The sequence below is a fragment of the Mauremys reevesii genome, linkage group 7, assembly GCF_016161935.1.
Source record: "Mauremys reevesii isolate NIE-2019 linkage group 7, ASM1616193v1, whole genome shotgun sequence".
Taxonomy (NCBI): Eukaryota; Metazoa; Chordata; order Testudines; family Geoemydidae; genus Mauremys; species Mauremys reevesii.
Window position 1 is genome coordinate 33,798,172 of NC_052629.1, and position 21,571 is coordinate 33,819,742.

Consider the following 21,571-nt stretch of genomic DNA (forward strand, 5'->3'; position numbering starts at 1 on the left):
CTCCCCCACTGCAACTTGAGACCATTACTCCTTGTTCTGTCATCTGCTATCACTGAGAACACTCTAGATCCATCCTCTTTGAACCCTCTTTTCAGGTAGTTGAAAGCAGCTATCAAATCCCCCCCCCCATTCTTCTCTTCTGCAGACTAAACAATCCCAGTTCCCTCAGCCTCTCCTCATAAGTCATGTGCTCCAGGCCCCTGATCATTTTTGTTGCCCTCTGCTGGACTCTTTCCAATTTTTCCACCAAGCTCCAGGAACCTAGATAAGCTCCTTCGGGGTTACACTAAAAAGAAAAGAAATCAAAAATCATCTGAAGCTTTCTGAGGAAAACTATTGAAGTTGCTCCCAATATTATACATGGGCCGATAGTGCTGCCTGTAGCTCAAGTTCTTCAATACTTTCCATTTAAAAACTGTACTTTCAGTGGACTATGGCTTTGCCATACTGTCTCCAATTAAATTTACCATGCCACACATCTGCCACATGCTGAATTATTTTGGGAAGTATCATCTAAAAGTGTCCAGCTATTTTTGAGAATGAGATTAATGAAAAATATATTGTTTTGTCCATATTCCATTTTTCTTGTGGAACAAATAAAGTAAAGGTGTAATTAAAGACTGTATCGCAATGCATACATGCTTGGGAGCTGAATTAAGGTTGCACAGGCAACCAGAAGTCTCACATTTACAAATGTTGAATGCTTGGCTTGGCAATTTTATTTTTCTTATGTAGTTATTTGGAGGTAACATTTAATGTACTCAGAGATTGCCATTCTAATCAGATTTAGATGTGTGGCTTCAGCTGTAAAATAAAAGCTGTGGTGAGAAAAAATTTGCAGTAATTCATTTGTGATGGACAAGATGGTGAGAGAATTGTAAAGTGAGCTTTATATGAAGATGTATTTTAAATCCTAATGGAACACTTCCTTTGCTTGAAGTGTACACGTCTTAAAAAAAAACTTTATTCATTGTACCGGCTGAGGTCCCTAATTCACAGCCCTGCTGCAGATGCCTTGACATGTCCTTTTGTTTTCTGTCCTTCCCCTACCACATACTCTGCACCAGGAGCTGCTGCAGAAGCAGTACAAGTAGGCCATATGACAACAATGAATCTGGCCCTCATCTCAAAAGTTCCGGCATCACCCCATAACATGAGATCTGGCTAGATGCTGAAATCTAGTCCTTAATGCGAAATGATTTATTAGGTACACTCCAGAATGATTCTCCCCTAAGGCAGTTCAAATGTGCACAGGTTTTTGAAGCAAATTAACATTCTATAGAAAGTCACTCCTGTACCCACCTTGTAATGAACATAATTCTGGATTTTCTGATTATTTTCAGGAAGCTCAACCTCAGTACACATCTCCAGTATGCCCTCCTCCCTCAGAGAAAAAGCAACCAGCAATACCTCGCTTCAAATACAAGCAAAGACTTGATCCCTCCCACCCCCTTCTGAGGGAGTCTCACAGGCAGCAGCAATTCTGCTATCTATGGAAATGCAAAGTTATCTACAAATTTGTTCTGAGATACAAATCAAGTCACAGAGAGGGGAGTGATCCCCCATCCTGTCCCAGGAAAGTGTGGGTCAGAGTTAAATGAAGAGAAGGAGTTACCCACCACAGTCCTGCTGCTGCACCAAGTGGATTCAGATGTCTGAACAGTGGTAACTCTTATGGCATCAGTGTTAAAAAGCAGCATGAGAGGGCTGATCCCAGCCATATCATTATTTCTCATACTTCTTGCTCTCCAATCAGGAGCAGCCTTGAAGTGTCATTTACCAATCCCTCTCTCTCTCTCTCTCTCTCTCTTTGTACTAATTTTACCATTGGATATATATTTACTTGGACTTATACTTCCCTTAGAGGAGCACCCATTCCAAACTCTAGGCTCCCTGGAAAGTTAAAGGTACATATCACAAAGTAAACAAGCAGACTCTGGAAAATAAGCAGTTTCTTTACTCTTTACTAACACAAACATATTACTGACAGGTTGTGATCTGCGGTCTTAAAAAAAATCACCCTAAACTTGAAAGTAAAATGTAGACTTGGAGTCAGGAATTGTCAGGAAATTCAGGTATGAAATATTCACCTAAATTCTGTATTCATCAATCACATAGAATCACGTAAATTGTTGGTAACAGGGCATTAGCCAATGTAAGCAGAGTCAGGATGAGCTCTACCCTAAACATCTGGTGGTGAATTGTGGCGAGTTGTACAAAGAACTTCAGGGGCTGATCTTGTTTGCATCGGCACACCCACCCCACCTAGCATGAGCTCACAGCAGCCCAAATGGTCACTTTGGCTGCTGTGGGATCCCCAATTTCTCTGTTATTGGGGCAGGAAGTATAAAGTGTCGTTACTCTGATTATGTGACTCAAGGACAGTGGAACTCACCATCAACAAAGTAGCACTCGCTAGACAAGGGACATGGGTTCCAAAACCCATTGAATGGAGAGAGGCAGAGGATAGGCATTTGTACTTGATAGAACAGGCCCCCTTTTGAGGGCCTGAAACACCAATTATGCCTCCTTCTCTTTCTACTGTGGAATATCAGAGCTAATCTTGATTCTATTAGGAGTCTAGTTACAGCAGGGTTTTTTAAACAGGGGTCACCACTTTTGTAGGAAAAGCCCCTGGCGGGCCAGGCCGGTGTGTTTACCTGCCCCATCCGCAGGTCCGGCTGATCATGGCTCCCACTGGCCGTGAATCGCTGCTCCAAGCCAATGGGAGCTGTTGGAAGCAGGGTGGGCCGAGGGATGTACTGGCCGCTGCTTCCAGCAACTCCCATTGGCCCAGTGGCCCATTAAACCCCCACCCAGCTCCTGCGAAGAAGGCATTGCCCTCTACATCCCAAGTGCATCCCAAGTGCACAGGATGAGCTGTGAGTCAAAGAGTTGTGGCGAGAGACCAGCAGCCCAGGATGATAACAGCAACCTCTTGTATTCCTAACAGCCTGTTATCAGGTGGTTCACCTTTAGCTTTCTTTTCCCAACTCTAAACATGCCCAGTTTTGTTAAACTTTCTTCAGAGGTCAGGTTGTCTAAAACTTTCATCATGTTTTGTTGCTCTCCTCCAGCCCCTCTGTGATTTGTCCACATCTTCCTAAAGTGTTGGCTCAGTACTCCAGCTGAGGCCTTATCAAGGCTGAGCAGAGTAGGACAATTACCTCCATGTCTTACATATGACACTCCTGTTAGTGCACCCCTGAATGATATTCATCTTTTTGCAATTGCTTTACATCATTGACTCTTATTCAGTGAGTGGGGCCTGAAACTGGGAATGACTGATGAGACCAGTTCCTTTCAATGTATCTCAGTGACACACTGTGACAAATTGCCCACACTACTATGGTGGGTCCTGCACTTTCTCTTCTTGTGGGGGTGTTCAGGGCAGTGTTTCTCACTCCAGGTCTGGGGTATTAACTGTCCCACTAGTATCCCAGAGAAGGGGAGTGGAAAGGGAGGGACCCAGGCCTTCCCTCTACTCTGGGTCCCAGCCCAGGGGCCCTAAGAATAGTGGTAAACCACTTGAACTAGCAATTCCTTCTCCTGGGCTACTTCTCTCTCCGGCCCTTCAGCTTGGGGGGCTTCCTGCCCTCTCTCTGCTTGGGCAAGGTTTCTTCCAACCCCTTGTGCCTGTGGAGTCCCTCTGCTCTGCACAAGCTGGGTTTCCCTTTACCTAGGGTCTTGGTCTTCTGACCTGCCACAGCACTTTTCCAAAGTCTCTTCTGCTTCCCTCCAAACTGCTCTCCTCCAAATTGCTCTCCGCTCCAACACCAAACCACTCTGCTTCAACTGTCTGATTGAAGCAGGGGCGTTTTATCAGGTGACTGGCTTCAGGTGCTCTAATTAATCTGTAGCAGCCTCTCTTCCCACTACAGGGAATAAGGCTCATCATCCTGGGGCTTACATATCTCCCATCTATCACTTCCTGCTGCCCTCTGGCCATGCTATAGCACACACACAGAGACCAATTTTCTCTCAGTATCTGACTCCAAAATGCCTGAGAAGAACTGAACATCCACTATGCACTCCAAATAAAAGATTTGTGGAAACAGCTCTCTCCCCTCTCAGAATTATCTAGATTTGGGCTGAAAACAGCTCTTTTGCTTAATTAAATGTTCCCAGTGAAACTAACTGATAACTCAGACTCACTCTGTAAATAACGGCTAATGATGCAGCCATAATGGAATGCCAGGGTTACAGTTACCTGTCTCCTGGTTAGAAGAGATCAAGGGGGACTCAGCTGGTAACAGGGTGTGGTCCAAGGAGAGTTCAGTGTGCTACAGAGACACTCAGCAGCACTGGGGCTTGTGTAAGGCTGCATTGATGAGAGCTAATTTTCTAATAAATCCTGTCTGTTCTTGCAGTTTAAGAAGTGAGAACTTTGACTGGAGGCCAAATTGCTGAAACGAAGGGACTGGAAGTAAGCAGAGATTTACCGATTATGCATTCAGAAACAAAGAGGATGAAATCCCAGCCCAATAAAGCTCCATAGCACAACTCCCGTTGCCTTCAGTAGGGCCAGGATTTCACCCAGTAGTATAGGAAAAGCTGGTCAAATAACAAGGGTGGGAGCAATTATTCAATAAAAAAATGACAAATAGAGAAAGAAAACATTTGTAACAGAATTATTAATCAACACTAGTTACAGAACAGGATTCTTTACCTTCTAATCCATTCAGGGCAGGGATTATTTCTGTCTGTGGAGTAGCCAGCACAATATCAACTGGGGCCTTTTGGTGCTACCATAACACATACGTACTACAACGACCACTCCAGAATTGTTTATTGAGTGAATTTGTTCCATCTAAGAAATGTAGCTCAGTTTGCTGAGATGGTGGCCTACCCACTGAAAATCACCAGCAGGATGGAAAAATTGGTGCAGACACAAAAAAAGGCATAAAATCAAACCAGTCAGAAGAGGCCATTTTTATTTAGATGAGTGCAGTAGCATGCATGTCCACATACGAGACTCAAACATTTTTCATAAGTAGACCAAATCCTTAAGTGGTCTGTTGTTTTATGGGTGCTTCTTCATCAATTCAAGGATTTCATCATACATACGCTGGGTTGCGTCAAGACCCCAGATGAAATCAACATGGGTCCAATCAGGAAAATACTTATAGAAAACTAGATTTGTAAGTCGAGGGAGTAAGACTGCAGTCGCCTGTGGGCTTGTAACCAAGTCACGTCCACCATTCCATAATGCTGTTGGCACAGTCATATCTTCTACCTTATAAAATGGAGGGGTGGTCTGTGGGAGGGACAAGGCAATTCAAAAAAAAATCAGACAAATGAAAGTCTGCAGCCTCAATGATTTTTCATCCAAATATATGTGTTAGCTGTGCATTAACATAGGGGATCAGTGATCTTTAATTATTAATTATTATTATTAATCATTTGTATTATCATAGTACCTAGGAGTCCTAGTCATGGCCCAAGAGTGGTTTGTGCAGGCACAAACAGGGGGGAAAAAAGATAATCTTTACCCCAAATCTATTGCCTTTAATCAACCCACAGTTACCTCATTTTCAAGTGGGGCCCCAACAGTATATCAGGCACAACCTTTCTAAGCAATGGTAGCAACAGGTGGCTTCGGAGTATATTTTGAATTGAAGGCACATTTCTTGGGAGATAAACTCCTCAGATCAGCTCTCGCATGACCCTCAGAACAACTATCTGAGCCTAGAGATCTTTCTTCGTAAAAACAGGATACCTAGTGGTCATGGGTGGTTTATCTTAAACCTTCACTGTTGGCGATTGTGGAGCTCCCCGTCCTGTCCCTGTGAGTTCAAGAACAAACAGTGTGCCATCTGGTTATGGGCTGCCCACTTTATCACCATGATGGTGGATAGATGAGTTTGATGTCTCCCGACAATGCTTCTGTGAGAGAGGCTACATCACTTACTCAACATCTAATTCATTGTTTGGGCTATCAGAAGGCATATGCCAAAAGAAGAATGGTTGTAAAGAAGATGCAAGGAGCCATACCTTGGATAACTATGAAAAAAATGCTCACACTAGAAGTTTTGTCCTAACCCCATCACTGAGAGTTTGACCTGTGCCCTTAAGGGAGAAAGTTGATGTCCCATCTAGTTTTTTTGTTTTAATTTTCTCTGAGATAACTGAGATGCTGATGTCTGATCTTTAAACCTATTGAGACTTTGCACCAAGATTTTCAAAACCAGTAGCCAAAGTTTTGCTTGAAAATCCAGATTTAGGCTTCTATGTAAGTAGCCTGATTTTGGAAAGTGTCCAGCACCCAACATCTCCCACTGACTTCAATCTGAACAGGCCTAACTTAAATAATTATAAAAAGGGAAGGAAAAGAGGGATTGTCATTATCTCCACAGGAAAAAAAAGGAAACTGAAGCACAAGCAGATTAAGTGACTCATTCATGGTCACACAGAAAGTCTGTGACAGAGCTGGGTATTGAAGCCAGATCTCCTGATGGCCATTCCCATGCTTTAATACAAGGCCACCTTTCCTTCTGTGCCTTCTGACTCCCTTTTCTGCATAAGCATATTCAGCCCCTGGCCCCCCGCCCCGACTCTATGACAAGGTGCCTAAATAACCTCCAGATACACTAAGGATTTTCATCCTTACTTCTGACTCTGATTCTAGAGTCTGAGGCACAAGCTTCCTCATTTTTTGAAATCCTTATTTCTAAAGCTTAGTGTCACAGGACTTGGTTTTGTTAAAATTCTTTTCCCCAAGGTGTTAAACTTAATTCTATTGTGGTCACTATTTCTTATTGGCTCGCAAACAGTTGTTTCTTGAATCAACTCTTGTGTCTTGTTCAAGATTAAGTCACAAATAGCCTCTCAGTTGTGCACCCTATACCACCCATTCCAAAAAAAAAGAGGTAATTTAGGATACTCTGACTGTAATCAGATTGGAACCAAGGTCTCCAGAGATGAAAAAGCTAATGACAAACCCACTGTGCCACCTTGACCCCTGCAGGTACATATTCTTAACTTTCAAAATAAACAAACATAAATCACATTTCCCTACCTGATTATATTTATCTTTGTTCTTACAGCCATAATCAAAATATTTAAATTCTCCAGATTTAGATAACTAAAAAGAAAACACAAGGGTGTAAAATACAAAACACAACTGAATGATCTTAATTTGTTGTTTTGCTTTAAAGTGTCATAAAATGCCAAAGCTAAAGAATAACACTAATATGCAAAGTTTGACCGTTTCTATAAACAAGAATACGTAGCTGTGCAATATAAAAGATAAGCTAATTTCATAACATTCTTTCAAATCATTCTTTCTATTTACTTTTAGGGAATATTTTAATTTAAAATTATATATTCAAGACTCAATAATACACAAATGTATTTTTTAAAAATATCAGGTATCAGGGTGAAATGAATGGGGGCAGGGACTCAGTGCAGCTCGGGTACTGTGTATATAGAGAAATTCCCCTACTACGGTGGGACAAATCCCCTCTTACACTTTGCTGAAGTATAGTTTTGAGCCCCAATCCAGTAAAAGAGCACATAAACCTGTATTAGTCTTTAAGTATATGAATAGTCCCTTTGAAATCAATGGCACTACACATATTCTTAATGCTTTCCTGGACTGGGACCTTTTTGTGAGCTCCTTTGAAGAACTCACTCAGTGTGGTCTTGGCTCAGTTGTCAAGATTTCACCTGTAACTAACTTGGCCTCCAGTCCCTTAGGTAAATTCCATGGGGTGTCCTGCCAGTTATGAACTCTATTGCCCCAGGAACAGCAATTGCATCTGGAGGAAATGGACCTGCCAGTACTTGAAGGGGAAAAAATCAGGCAGCAGGAATTACTGCCATGGGAGTATGTGATTATCTAGCAGAAGAGGGCATTTCTTTTGCCACACTTTTCAAGAGTATGTGCACAGAACTGAAGAAAATCTTTCCCCACAAATGATTCATCTTTCATCCTCTTCAAATAAATATCAGCAACATCTGGATGATGTTGACACAGATCAGGAATTCCTTCGTAAAACATATATAGAGGACTAAAGCTTGTTATCCGAAGACATTTATAGAAACTCCCATTGGGGATAATATGTATCGTTGTGGGGGAAATGAAAACCTGGAAAGTGTGCCATGTAATACAGTATCTTAAAGACCCAATATGTTGCAGTGCTCAGTCCACAACTTCCCCTGCAGAAATGCCTTGCAAGAACAGATTGTATGTGACTTGCCTAAAATTAGGCAGGAATTCTGAGAAGAACCCAGCTTTCCTGTCTCTCACATTTAACTACCCGTCCAGCACAGTTAACTACAAAATCTTTCATCATATTAGCACTCATTTTTGAGTGTATTAAAACATTGATCCAGGGAGGAATTGAGCATTTGCAACTCCTATTTACCTCAGGATCCAGTTCTGAGTCACGGAGCCCATGCATATATCAAGAAAACAATTGTCTGCTCAGCTCACTGAGGTTTTGAGAAATTTTTGTATAAGTTGGTTAATTTTTCTCCGTCCTCCCTTCTCCTTCATTGAGGACATATAGCAGAAGGACGATATTTATTACACTAGAAATATTTTCCCTCTCTGCTTGTATGGATGATTCTTTCTTTATTTTGGATCATCAGAATTCTTCTCTTTACCAAAAAATTTATAAACTAAACTAAAAATAAAACAAACAGATAATACCTAAACACTGAGCAGGTTCTGAATGACCCTGTTAAATGTAATACAAAACCACGCTCTTTGCTACCAAAGAGAGATGATTATTTCATTGATAAATAGCTGATTTTCTGCTACACAAATTTTTAACTGAAGTGTGAAAGGAAGAATTTTGAAACACCATCCATTAGTGCTAGGGCCGGCTCCAGACCCCAGCGCGCCAAGCAGGCGCGTGGGGCGGCATTGTCCTGGCAGGGCGGCATATGGCTCCGGCGGACCTTCCACCGAAGCCCCGGGACGAGCGGACCTGCCGCAGGCATGACTGCGGAGGGTCCCCTCTTCCCATGGTTCCGCTTGAGCTCCCGCAGGCATGACTGCGGCGGGTGCGCTCGTCACGCGGCTCGGACGGAGCTCCCGCGGCATCCGGCCGCGGGACCGGGGAAGGGTGGCGCGAGCAGCGCGGCGCGCCGCCCTGCTTGGGGCAGCGGAATTTCTAGAGCCGCCCCTGATTAATGCAGTATATTTATTTTTAAAGAAGACATGGTTAAACAGTGCAATAAATATTAGAAACCCTACCTGGCCCCAGTGGATTATATTTTTTACAGATGTATAATCTGGAAAACTTGCTACATATACATCTACCCGGCTCTGCAAGAAAAAAAGATATTGTTACACAATATTCATTTTCTAAGTAAAGTTATCAGACAAAATTCTACTTTCACTTAACATTCAACTTAGTTTCACCTGTTCATGATCTAGGCACAGGACACAATTTAAAATAGAATTTTTTTCACAGTAAATCAAATAAACTTTACAAGAAACCCAGGGGAAAATGTGGAAGCCTAAAAACTGTACCCACTCCAAACACAGCCCCTTTTCATTCCCCTGCCCCCAGTAAAAACCTGAGAGAACAGTTGGGGCTTATTTCAAGTCCAAAAAGTTATAATTTCCAGGCATTAAAATAGGTTTTAACCAACTGCATGACTGTAACTCTACAAAAGGCAAGTGTAGTGGGAGCTAAGCCCACATTTTGTAGTGGATATGTCATTACACAGCAAAATTTCATGAGTTCAATTGGTTTGGAGCATACTTAAGTCATGCTCTGAGTGAACCAGAGATTTATGGTAGCTGAAGAAAATCACATGACACTCGGTCACACTGCATGGCTTTCACTCAAGCAGAGAGAAACGGGTGTTTTGACTGCTACTTACTGTGATGAGGTGTATCTACCCTACACTGGCCCAGCTGGGATTGACCACACCCTGTGGGCTGAAGAGGCCATTCCCCTTTACCCCCATTAGACATGCTCTAACTGGAAGTAGGACATAAAATGGAGCAGCCCAGCTCAGTCTGGGCTGACTGAGGAGGAAAGCGGACATACGCTGCCGGCTCCTGCCAGAGAGCTGCTGGACCTCCAGACTGCTGAGTCCGAAGATGTGGAATCCAAGCTGGAACTCCCTTCAACCACAGAGGACAAGAGATATGGGAGGTCACTACCCTCAATGGAACAGATGGAGAAGGAATCAAGAGTTGGAAATGAACCAGGAAATGTGAAGATTGAAATAGGAAACCGAACCTGAATCCAGGACTACTGGTTTCACAGGCTCTGGATCAGGACCTGATGGAGTAGGGTGGGCCTGGGTCCTCCTACCCCACCCCGCAGCTGCTGCTGGGTGAGGGCACCACCTGTAGGGTGGACACAACTGCCCAAGGGAAGCTCCAAGGATTATGGCTGCTTGGCTGCACTGCCCTGAGAGCAAGGGTGACTCTAAGGACTCTGTCCGCTGGGTCCCAATACCCTAAAGACAGGGGACACCCTGGTGACTCACGCCGCTTGAGCCATAGCTATCCCTTTCATTGCCTGCCTTGACCCAACACCTCACAATGCTTTGCATCTACCCTTTAACACTTACTTTGATTCAGTCTAGTCTTAAACTCAAAAGATCCTCCCCACAGCCATGTTAAAGAAGCTGAAGGGAGAAACCAGCCAGAGACAGATGCCAGCAGGAGCAGTTGCAGAAACAGTTTCAGCAAGGATTGCTGTACTAGGCAGAAAAGAGGGTAAAATGAAGCCCATCTGGGCTCTCCACCCAATACCCAAAACTGTGCAGATGACAATCCCCTCCACTTTCCCCATTCTGATTACCATTCCTTCCCTACCATACCTGGGCTTGAAGAAAGAAACTTCAGGGAGGTCCAGCGAGACTGGAGCCAGCAGAGCAACTGAAGAAGCAGTTTAAGCAGGGACCGATTGACACTAATAATCTGGTTGTTTAATCTAATCCCATTCCACCCCCTGCATCTTTACTGGTTGTTTAATCTAATCTAATCCCATTCCACCCCCTCTGCACTTTAGGATCACTGTCCCTCCCACCTTCCTCTATTCCTGCTTCTCACCTGTTCTGTACCCCTCATTGCTCTGCTTTGCTTTTCTTTCCATTTAGCTAATGCTTTCCTAACAGAAATCATAATTTAAAAATCCCTGAACTAACATGGCAGGCAGAGACCATCTACTACACTGTGTCTGTATAGTCCCTAGAACAATGGGGCCTGATCTTGACTGATGCTAGAAACTATCATAATAAATAAAAGGCATAATAAGAAAAGCCAAACTTGCACACAAACCCATGTGAATTTAAATCAGCACTACTACTGATTCTAGTCACCCAAATTATTTTGGAAACCCATTGTATTCAAAATTCTTCTCATTGACATAGCAATAGGAAAGGGATGAGCACTGACATTTGCAGAAAGAAAAAAACTCATTTTTTTCTGAGATGGAGCAAAAAAAGAAAGAAAGAAGCACTTCAGCAGCAAAGACATGGAACAGATGAACCAAATGGAAAAGGCCACACTTAGTTCTAGATACTTATGACACACACAAAAGCCTTCCCAAACTGCAACAGTCTAAAGACCTAGTTCTCTTATTGCAGGTTAGATATTCTAGGTTTCTATAGCACCCAGTACTGTGGGACTGCAATCCCAACTGAGGATTTGGGGCACTAATGTATGAATTGTTGTTTATGATGATGGCATGTTGCACAAACACTATGGAACTCAGAAACTGGCTTATGCAGATCAGTTAACTAGGATTGTTACTATACGTACCACATTTAAGTTTTTCTCATTAAATCCACCTAAAATAAAAAAGAGGGTTTGGATGCAAAGTCGGTCTATTAGTGCAGTTCCGCACACCTTGGCAGTAAGCGATTTCAGTCTCGCACTTAACAGACAGAATTCTTTCTTGCCAAATACAATCTGAGAAAATATAAAGATATTGTTCACCATGACTCTTAAATGCATTGTTTACTATTGTTCTCTCTTAGAAAGACTGAGGTAAAGAGTTAAATTTGTAGGAACAGCTTTACCCAAGCCAAGAATTCTTCCACATACAATTAGTGAATAACAGATGCACTTCAGTACTAGTAAAATGTCACAGCCTCTCCTCTTTTGTTCACCTAAGGAGAGGGATCACCATTCTTGGCTGAGCTGTGACAATCTCTCCATTTTCTCCTACTTTTCCTTCACAAAACACACGCACCTCTTGGAAAGAGAGATCATAGGTGAACTCATGATTCGATAGAAGCCAATGGAATCCCAAGCGGCACCATGGTGGCTCAGCCACAGGGAAAAGACCACATGGCATCATCTGGTCCATAAATATGGCTCATAGATGATAATAAGGGCATGGAACAGTGGTTCCCTTGGGATACTCAGAAGTCTTCCAGAGGGTACATCAACTCATCTAGATATTTGCCTAGTTTTACAGCAGGCTACATAACAAGCACAAGCCAAGTCAGTACAAACTAAAATGTCAAGCAGACAATGATTTGTTTATACTGGTCTATATACTATACACTGAAATGTATTTATAGTCTAATTGATTTATTTTATAATTATATGATAAAAATAAGAAAGTAAGCATTTTTTCCAGTAATAGCAAACTGTGACACTTTTGTATTTTTATGTCTGATTTTGTAAGCAAGTGTTTTTTAAGTGAGGTGTAACATGGAGGTACACAGGACAAATCAGTCTCAAATCAATAGTCCAGAAGGGTTGAGAGCCACTGGCATGGAGGATCCAGAGGTGCAACTGCCAGAAGAGACCTGAGCGGCTCTGATAGAGGCAGAGATTATGGACCTGAAATGAAGCATTTCATTTTGATTTTTGTGACAGAAAACTCATCCAAAAATTATCTTTCCTTGTAGAATATTTTGATTTCAGTGTAAACCATTTTCTGATGGGAAACCAGGTTACTTAATTTTTTCAACGAGCACTATAATTTTAGATGGTATTAATTAAATTCATCTAGGTAATTTGATCTAACATCACCCCTTTCAATCCTGGCCTAGATGAGACATTTCTGTTTAAGGAGCTGTAGGATCTCTGAGCCAAAATTTCCCAATCTTTAAAGTGAGGGTCATGAGACAGACCTACTTCTGAAAAAATATTTGTAGAGTTCTGTATACATTTGAGAAAAGCTCAAGAATTGTTGGTTCTCAGTTCCTATTTCTGTGGGAGTATCTCCTCCTTCTTTCCTCAAACTTTATGGTCCTTGAAAGAACATTCCAGTTCTCATGCCTGACTATTTGTCCAAAGTGGGGGCTTTTCAGGCTTTTGGATGTTTGTCAGTGAAAAGATTTCAGGCTTGATATTTCCAGAAAAAAATCAAAATTCAGACATGCATACATCAAGTGGAATAAGTTGGTGAAAAACTTTTTATTTTACACACATACACACACACACACACACAATCCCCAGTTTCCTCTAACCCTTGTCTCAATACGTTTATCACACTATTGTTGCATGATGCATGATAAACTTATTTCCATACATAACGTTCTGCATTGCTGCGTGGGAAATGTACATATAACACTCCTCTGTGCATACAGGCCACAGATCCTAAATTTCCATTTACAACTTTTTCATATAGCAGCAACATTTATTCATGAGAGTAATGAAATATGGAGGATTCTACATACCCTTAATAAATCAGTAGGAAGAAATACCAGTTGTGTCAGAGGGGCTTTGCTTTTGGTTAACGTGTATGCAGGAGCCAAGGCAAAAAATATTTTGATTTTTTGAGCCAATTGAGGCATAGCTGAAAATGCAATAAAAGCTGAGAAAGCAAAAGAGATTAATTACAGCACTCTTAGAAACAAGTCAAAACATACAACAACCCAGTATGAACAAGCAGAGATTGATTTGATCAAAGGAAATGTTAATCTCCAACCTCAATGTATATTTTGTTTGTAAAAAAAATCAGAGCTGATGCAGGAAAAAAATTGAAGATCACTCAGGGTAAACACAAGCTAAAATCTGTGCCCATTAGCTGGAATTACAGGTATCTGATAATAAATTAACAGCAATCTTTGCTAACTATATAGGCAATCTTTTCTCCGTGTCTGCCTCAGAATATGCTGGAGAACAACAATTTCAATAGTGTACATTTCAGAGGATTCTTGGATTTCTCTTCCACATCGCCAATTTTTTGTAAATAGAATGAAAACAAAAATCTAGTTAATACTGTGTTCCCTCCCTGTTTATAAGGCTGTTTCAATTACAAGTAGTGGAAAGAAGGTTTGAGATAATATGAGGGTCCCAAAAACATACTTAGTATTTAACAACAAAAGGAGGAGGAGAACAGCCTTAACATGACTATCATTTGTGTATCCAGTTCCAGTGCTGAGATCTATAATCTCAATTCCATCCATCTGCTTTTCTGCACACACAGCTCTATCTCCTTCCAAAGACTATGCACAGTTGGGAATTGCTCTCTCATTCATGCACATCTGAATGGAAGAAGAGAGCAGCAATGCACTCATTTTGACCAGTCTCTTGTTATAAGAGCATGTGAATAATATTCACAGTGAAATAACAGTCCCAATCAAACCTTAACTATGAAATAGGGACAAAAAGACAAAACACATTTAATTGTCTTCTTCCGAACATACCTATGGTACAGCCCTGAGAATACCCAATGTAATACAGGTTCTGTTGTCCCGTTTTCTGCAGAATGAAGTCTATCAGTGCTGGAAGGTCATACATAGCCATTTCATGAAAACTGAAACACAAAAAGAGAAAGTTGCTTGCATAACTGAGTTGTAATTCCTGCTCCTATGTAGCATTTAAAAGCAATTATTGAACCACACATCTGTCCATTAATAAAAATAAAGTATAGTTTGGGATGTGAATTGTTTCTTTAGATATTTGTTTTATGTTTATTTTGTTCTGGGTTGTTAATTAAGAGAAAAATGAAGCTTTTTTTATAAAGTGAGGCATAAGAGTCATAGGCTGAGGTAGGTACTATGCAAGCAGGATTCTTTATATTATTATTTTGTGTATGTCTATCATATCCCCTCTTCTTTCTCCTCTCTAAACTAATAATCTCAGTCTTTTCTGCTTTCTCTTCATAGGGAAGTCTCCCCATGCATATAACCCGAGATCTCCATGTCTGCTATTTGCTTTTCAAAGTAGCATGACCATAATCAAATGCAGTATTCCAGGTATGGACATTGATTTGTATTGTTGCACCTACACCAATGCCTGTTCTCATTTCAGTCTTGCTCCTCTGCTTAATAGTAGAATTCAAGGGACTGGCAGGGTCATTTCCAGTGCAAAATAAATCAGTGATGAATCTGGGTATATTTTAAGTGTAATTTGATTTATTTAACATGTGTATACCAGCCCTGACGTGAGATGGCCAAACAGCAGCTCAACAGTGGCTGGTGCTCAGAAAGCAACCCTAGCTACACCTAACCCAAGTCAAGAGCCCAGGTTCATATTCCATCTCCCTGGAAGCTGCCTCTACACAAAACAACCTGGCATAGCTAACACTAACAACAACACAGCATGTCTTTCCAAAAGTAAAAGTTTATTCTCATACTAAGAAAAAAGAACTTTGATGTTTGTGTGTAAACAGTGCTACGTGGGGATGGCTGCTATAATAATACATCAGTATATTTTAAGTATTTTCCTTACCATTCATTATGCATCCTAACATTTTGTTTGCTTTTTTATGATTGTTGCTGAAATTGAGCAGAGGTTTTATCTGATCCATCCACTATGACACACAGTTCCCTTTACAACTTAGAACTCAGCAGTGGGTCAGCATAATTCACTCCTCATTCTCTATGCACCTTCCTCACCTATCATGCAGTTGCAGTGCAGTCAGAGAGGTAACACGGTATAGCAGATTGGGCACCAGCTTGGGAATCGAAAAATCAGGATTTTATTCCCATCTTGGCCAATGACCAGCTGTGTGATTTTATGCAAGTTAATTGATATCATTGTACTTGTTTTGCTGATTACTCTGTTTTATCTATTAGATGCTTAACTCCTTGGGTTACAGACTGTCTCTTTCTGTTAGAACTGGCTGGAAATTTTCCATCAGGACAGTTTATATTGGAAATTTTTCCAAAATAGATGTTCTAAGGGAATTTGACAAAATGTCATTTAAAAAATCATCAGTGAAACATTTATAAGTTGTAATATAAAATAAAAAAGTTGAAATCTAAAGAGTTGGACTGACCTGAAACAAAAATAAAAACAACAACTTTATTTCTTGTCCGCTTCACCCAAATTATATTATTATTATTTTATTTCAGTAGTTTCTCTCCAGTTCAGCCTACCTGAAATCCCAAAATTCCTCTTGGTCAATTGAAAGGTTCTGGTGTTTTCTAGACCAGGTGTTCCCTCTGCTGTTTCCTATCCAAACATCATAGCCTGCATCTGCTAGTATGAATCCCAGGCTGTTATTGGGCAAATTAGCAACCCAGTTGCTACCATCTAAAAGAAGGCCATGCAGAAGTAACACAGCAAGCTTTGGGCCTGGAAAATAAAAAAATGGAATATTTCACAAAAACAGAACTTCTGTAACATGGTAATGATGTAACATAGAATCCTCTTCCAGCCAAGGTCTAGAAGAGGAGGCAAATATTCACTGACTTTTTTACAGCAAACCATTGTAATACATTGTTTTAATACTCCCATGATACAGGTCAGGGAACTGATTAAGAAAGGCAAAGTAACTTCCTTAACTTTACATAGTGCAAAGCCAGAATAACCCAAAACACCTCTTGATTCCCAATGCTTTGCTTATTCCTGCAGGCCAAACTGTCAGAATTTCTGAACATCAAGGTCTCCCACTGATCCCAGTTCCATTCAATTGCAGTTGTCAATGTTTGGTAATTCTAATAACCAGGGTCTAGGTGCCTCAAATTAGGCATCCAGAAAATGAGAACACAGTTAGTTGCCACATGTGAAAATTAATTGTCTTTCCCACAATCACACAGTAATATTTGTCTGTGGTGTAACCAGGGATAGAAACTAGCTCTTCTGGACAGTACACAACTGCCTTACTCATTTGAGTACACAATCCAGAATTGTCCAAAAAATATATTTCAGTCTTTCTAGATATCTGTAGCATAAGTCTGAGTAGTGTTACACTCAGACTGTACATCCCAGCAACAGCAATTCATGTGAACAGAATAATTTTGGACCTTTCTCGGTTTACATCACAAGTTTGATGATTACTCCTACATTGAGATGATCATTGGGGCTCAGTCCTGGGCTCTGGACACAGAGAAATTCCTGCAGTAAATTCCTCTTCTTAGATTTGGCCATTTCCATTGCTGAGAGGATTTACCTTGAAACAGATGATGTTTCCCAGAGCATTTGACTTGCTGAGAAACAAGAACTTACAGTTCATAATCAAGCTCAACCAACATGCACTTCTTTGCCATTGTGTTCTCCATTATCTATCCCTCACAAGGAAAAGTTCCAACTCCCAGAGGATATTGGAGAGACCACAACTGCTTACCAAGAGCTCTTCAGTAAGCATTTCTTCTCAGGAATAAAGCATTTTCCCAGTATGATGAAGAGGAAAGTTTTACATCACATCAAGGGACTGATTCATTCTCCACTGGAGAAGGGGGTGAGAATGCAACCTCCCTGAACCAACGGGACTGGCTTGGCTATTAGTGCATTTACTTTAAGCATGAACAGGCAGGGTTTCACCATAGAAAAGCTGTTTTAATTGGTAACTGGGGTCCCTGGGAGCCCCACCAGAGCAGGCTGCAACCAAGATGAGCAGAACTAGTACATTCCCAGAAAGCCCTGGCTATACTCCCTTCCTGCCATAGCACCTTCTAGGCAGATCTTCCACCAGCATCTCTCAGGGCCGAAACAAGACCTAAGAACTTCTTAGTCTCTCTGAAAGGAGCCATACCTGTGTCCCTAGGATTTCCTTTGCCACGAGGAATTCTGTTCATGCTAAGGTAATAGCCATCAGCTGTCAGGACTTCATACTCCTCACTCGGGTATCCTTTATACCGGATCATCTCACTCTATGGAATGAAAACAAAGAGTTTTGCCTAAATTTGTTTATTTATGTCCTTTTAATCCACTATCTCATGCAGGTATGAAGGAAATCAACAAATCAGTTTTATTTTGGTTTCATTTCCATGTGCTCCTGCATTTTCCTGATTTATTCAAGTGATGTCAATCAAACCCTGAATGCTGCAAGAGTTAGTATTTCTAATGTGAACCAATCCAGGAAGTCCTGGAAATCTAGAGAGTATAAATTGTTGGTTTCCAGCTCAGTTCCCAGAACATGGAAGTTCAGAGAAGGCTGAATTCAGAAAAGCATCTGAATGTTTAGAATTATATCTTAATTTGAGTCTATAAAATATTTGCACATTCTCCCATCACTTATCCACATACTAATCCCAATGAGGAAGTGTGAGTGAGAATAAACATTCAGAAATCTATTGCTGGAAGCAGCTTTTAGTGGAATTCTAAGGTCAGGAATAAGAAATGTGAACCATAAATTGAAAATAAGGAAATATTTAATATTTGAGTCTAATCAAAAGAGGAACTAAGTTTGTTGAGTGGAAATAAGTCTGGGTGCGAATGTTTCACTTTTTCACAATACAAATACTCCAATCCAAAGCAATAAATTAGATGCTCGGATCTCTGATGAATACTGAGAAAAGCCACCTTTAGAATCTCTGAAGAGCCTTGTGACAAGAAGCAGAGAAGACAGCTGACATCTGAAAGCTGTTATCAAACTTGCCAAATATAGCCCGCTCAGGAGTCGTTTTAAAGAAACCAGGAAGATCTAAGTGTACATGAGTCAATGTATGGCCCACATTACCCAGCTGCCCTGCCCTTATGAGCCTCTACTGATAATCAGCAAAATGAGGCACTAGGAAAGCTGATCCTGTCCCTCTTCCACTTCCTACAGCCCCCTGCTCCTACAGCAGCTGCCTGCTATCCATTCTGAAGTGTAAACCATATAGTTCAAATATAATAATGTAACTTAGTTACTCATAAAAATTATCCATCTAAACCATTTAGTGAATAGTTGGTCTAATTAATACATTTGAGGGATCAGGAACACCATGTGAGTGATTCACAAATGGAAAAAAAGAGTTCTAAATTCATTAGAATATTTATTCTCTCATAAATAATCTAATCGGCTCTATTTTTACACACTTCAAGAGTACTAAGTCCTGTCAGACCACAGAAGGTCCAAAAAGCAGAGGAAAGACCAGGTCTCTTCCTCAGCTGGGAATGGTGTGCTGCAGGTTTGGAGCGAAGAAATAGGAATGACTTACAGCTGGACTCTTCAGCATCCTCAACAGTGAGAAGCTGAGTTCTGTGAAACTTCCCACATTCAGTGCAACATGCCTCTCTCCCAGGGAATGCAGAAGGGTGTTTGTAGGCAGAGCCTTTCTATTTATCCAATCACAGGCCAGAAATAACCAGCTAACACTTGTAAAGTAAAATTAACTGTGCTGGGCTAGGGAGAGAAAGGGACCAACTTTGATTCTGATCCTGCAAGTAGCTGAGCCCTGTATCTCATATGATCAGGCACTTTGTGGATTATTTTATATATGGTCCCAGACATTTTGTCTAAGTTAAAATGAAGAGGTACTAGCTCATGATCAGTGGTTAAGCTGAATGTAAATTCTCTTAGATGGGAATACCAGATTAGATCCTTAAACAGAAAAAAAATATTTTTAGGAGAGAGAGAGTGGGAGTACCAGAACTCACCCTTTTAAGAACTTTTTGTCAAACTTCCAAGATATAAACACATCCCTGATTCATTAATACTATTATGGAATATCAAGTTTATATTTTTAATTAGCAGTATTACAATTAATCAAGCGGTGTAGCTTTGATAGTGAAATCACTATTTACTGTCTGCCAATTCAGTTCTTATACTAGTGGGAGAAAAGCTCAGAAGGGAAGAGCGCAAAAAACTGTTCTACTTTATGTTCGTTGTATTTTTAATAACACTGGACCCAATTCAGAGCAGTGGTGAAATTTCACAGACCACAGATGAGTTCAGTATAACAAAACCAGACCCAGTAGCTAGTACCCCTCATGATCTCTGCTCTAGCCAAGGCAGATTAGATTGGACCCTTCTGGAAAAATGGAGAGTGCCAGTAGGTGTTGGAGACCTGGGAGGCATTTGATTAAAGGACAAATCTGTTAGTATAGAAATTATAAATAAATAACATAAGTAACAGTGAACACATTCCGTTATTTCCAAACTTTCTCCAATAAGAAACTTACAATATTCATAAAAGCATCAGGATTCACATGTCCTCTTCTTATGAGTTCTTCTGAATCTGCAGTTGCTTGTGTCAGATATGTCACCAGAATGAACAGCCACATCTTAGCCCTGTGCAAAATAATTTATCCGTCAATAGTTTTGGTAGGAAAGCATTCATAAAAATGACACTGCTCAATGATGACACAAGTCAGTGTAAAAAAAAAAAGGAAGGAGTTTCTCAGGAAGACAATATTAAACTTATAACTGCCAACTATCCTTATGTGAAGGAAAGATAGAAAGAATCATAAGAGGTGAATATGGAGTGGTTTAATGATCTTAAAATCAAAAAGGAATCCTACAAAGAATGGAAATATCGATACATTGATAAAAAGTAATAGAAAAGTTTAGCAGAAGCATGTTGGAACAAAATTAGAAAGGCTAAGGTACATAATGAGTTACACCTAGCAAGTGACATAAAAGATAATAAGGAGATTCTTTAAACACATTAGGAGTAGGAGAAATATGAAGGCAGGGGCAGCTCTAGAAATTACGCCGCCCCAAGCAGGGAGGCGCGCTCGCCGCCCTTCCCCGGTCCCGCGGCCGGGGCAGAAGTGCCTGCAGACGGTCCCGTGGTCCCGCGGCTCCGGTGGAGCATCCACAGGCATGCCTGCGGGAGCTCCGTCCGAGCCGCGGGACCAGCGGATCCGCCGCAGTCATGCCTGCGGGAGCTCAAGTGGAGCCGCGGGAAGAGGGGACCCTCCGCAGTCATGGCTGCGGCAGGTCCGCTCGTCCCGGGGCTCCGGTGGACCTCCCGCAGGCATGACTGCGGAAGGTCCGCCGGAGCCAAATGCCGCCCTGCCGGGACAATGCCGCCCCACACGCCTGCTTGGCGCGCTGGGGTCTGGAGCCGGCCCTGTATGAAGGAATGTGTAGATCCTCCACTTAGCAGGGAAAGACAGCTAATAACATATGATATGAAGAAGTCTGAGGTGTCTAATGCTTATTTTGCTTCAGTCTTCCTTAAAAGGAAGAATGGTGACCAGATACTCAACACAATTAATATTAACAATGGGAGGTGTGTGGGGGGGGGAGAAACAAGCCAAAAACTGGGAATAAACAGGTTAAAAAATATTTAGTTAAGTTAAATGCATTGAAAATGGCATGGCCTGACAAAGTTAATACTGGTAATTAAGTAATTAGCTGAGCAATCTTAGTACCATTAGCAATTATCTTCAAGAACTCATGGAGAATGGGTGAGGTCCCAGAGGGCTGGAGAAAGGCAAACACAGTACAGTAAAAAGCTGCTTTATCTGGCACTTCACCAACTGGAAAGCTCTATAAGCTCTGATCTTCATTGAAATGCCAGTTTATAGTCTGGT

The 21,571-nt window shown here is 41.3% G+C and overlaps 1 protein-coding gene across 1 annotated transcript; it reads right to left on the reverse strand.

Moving 5' to 3' along the window:
• Positions 1–5,023: 5,023 nt before the first annotated feature.
• On the reverse strand, positions 5,024–20,329 carry LOC120368681 (lipase member M-like). The gene is made up of 9 exons (XM_039481024.1): positions 20,213–20,329; positions 17,859–17,976; positions 16,261–16,459; positions 14,584–14,693; positions 13,612–13,748; positions 11,738–11,887; positions 9,206–9,277; positions 7,019–7,084; positions 5,024–5,257 (listed from the first exon to the last, which is right to left on the reverse strand). The coding sequence occupies exons 1-9, from the start codon at positions 20,312–20,314 to the stop codon at positions 5,024–5,026; spliced, it is 1,188 nt and encodes a 395-aa protein (XP_039336958.1). The 5' UTR covers positions 20,315–20,329.
• Positions 20,330–21,571: the final 1,242 nt, after the last annotated feature.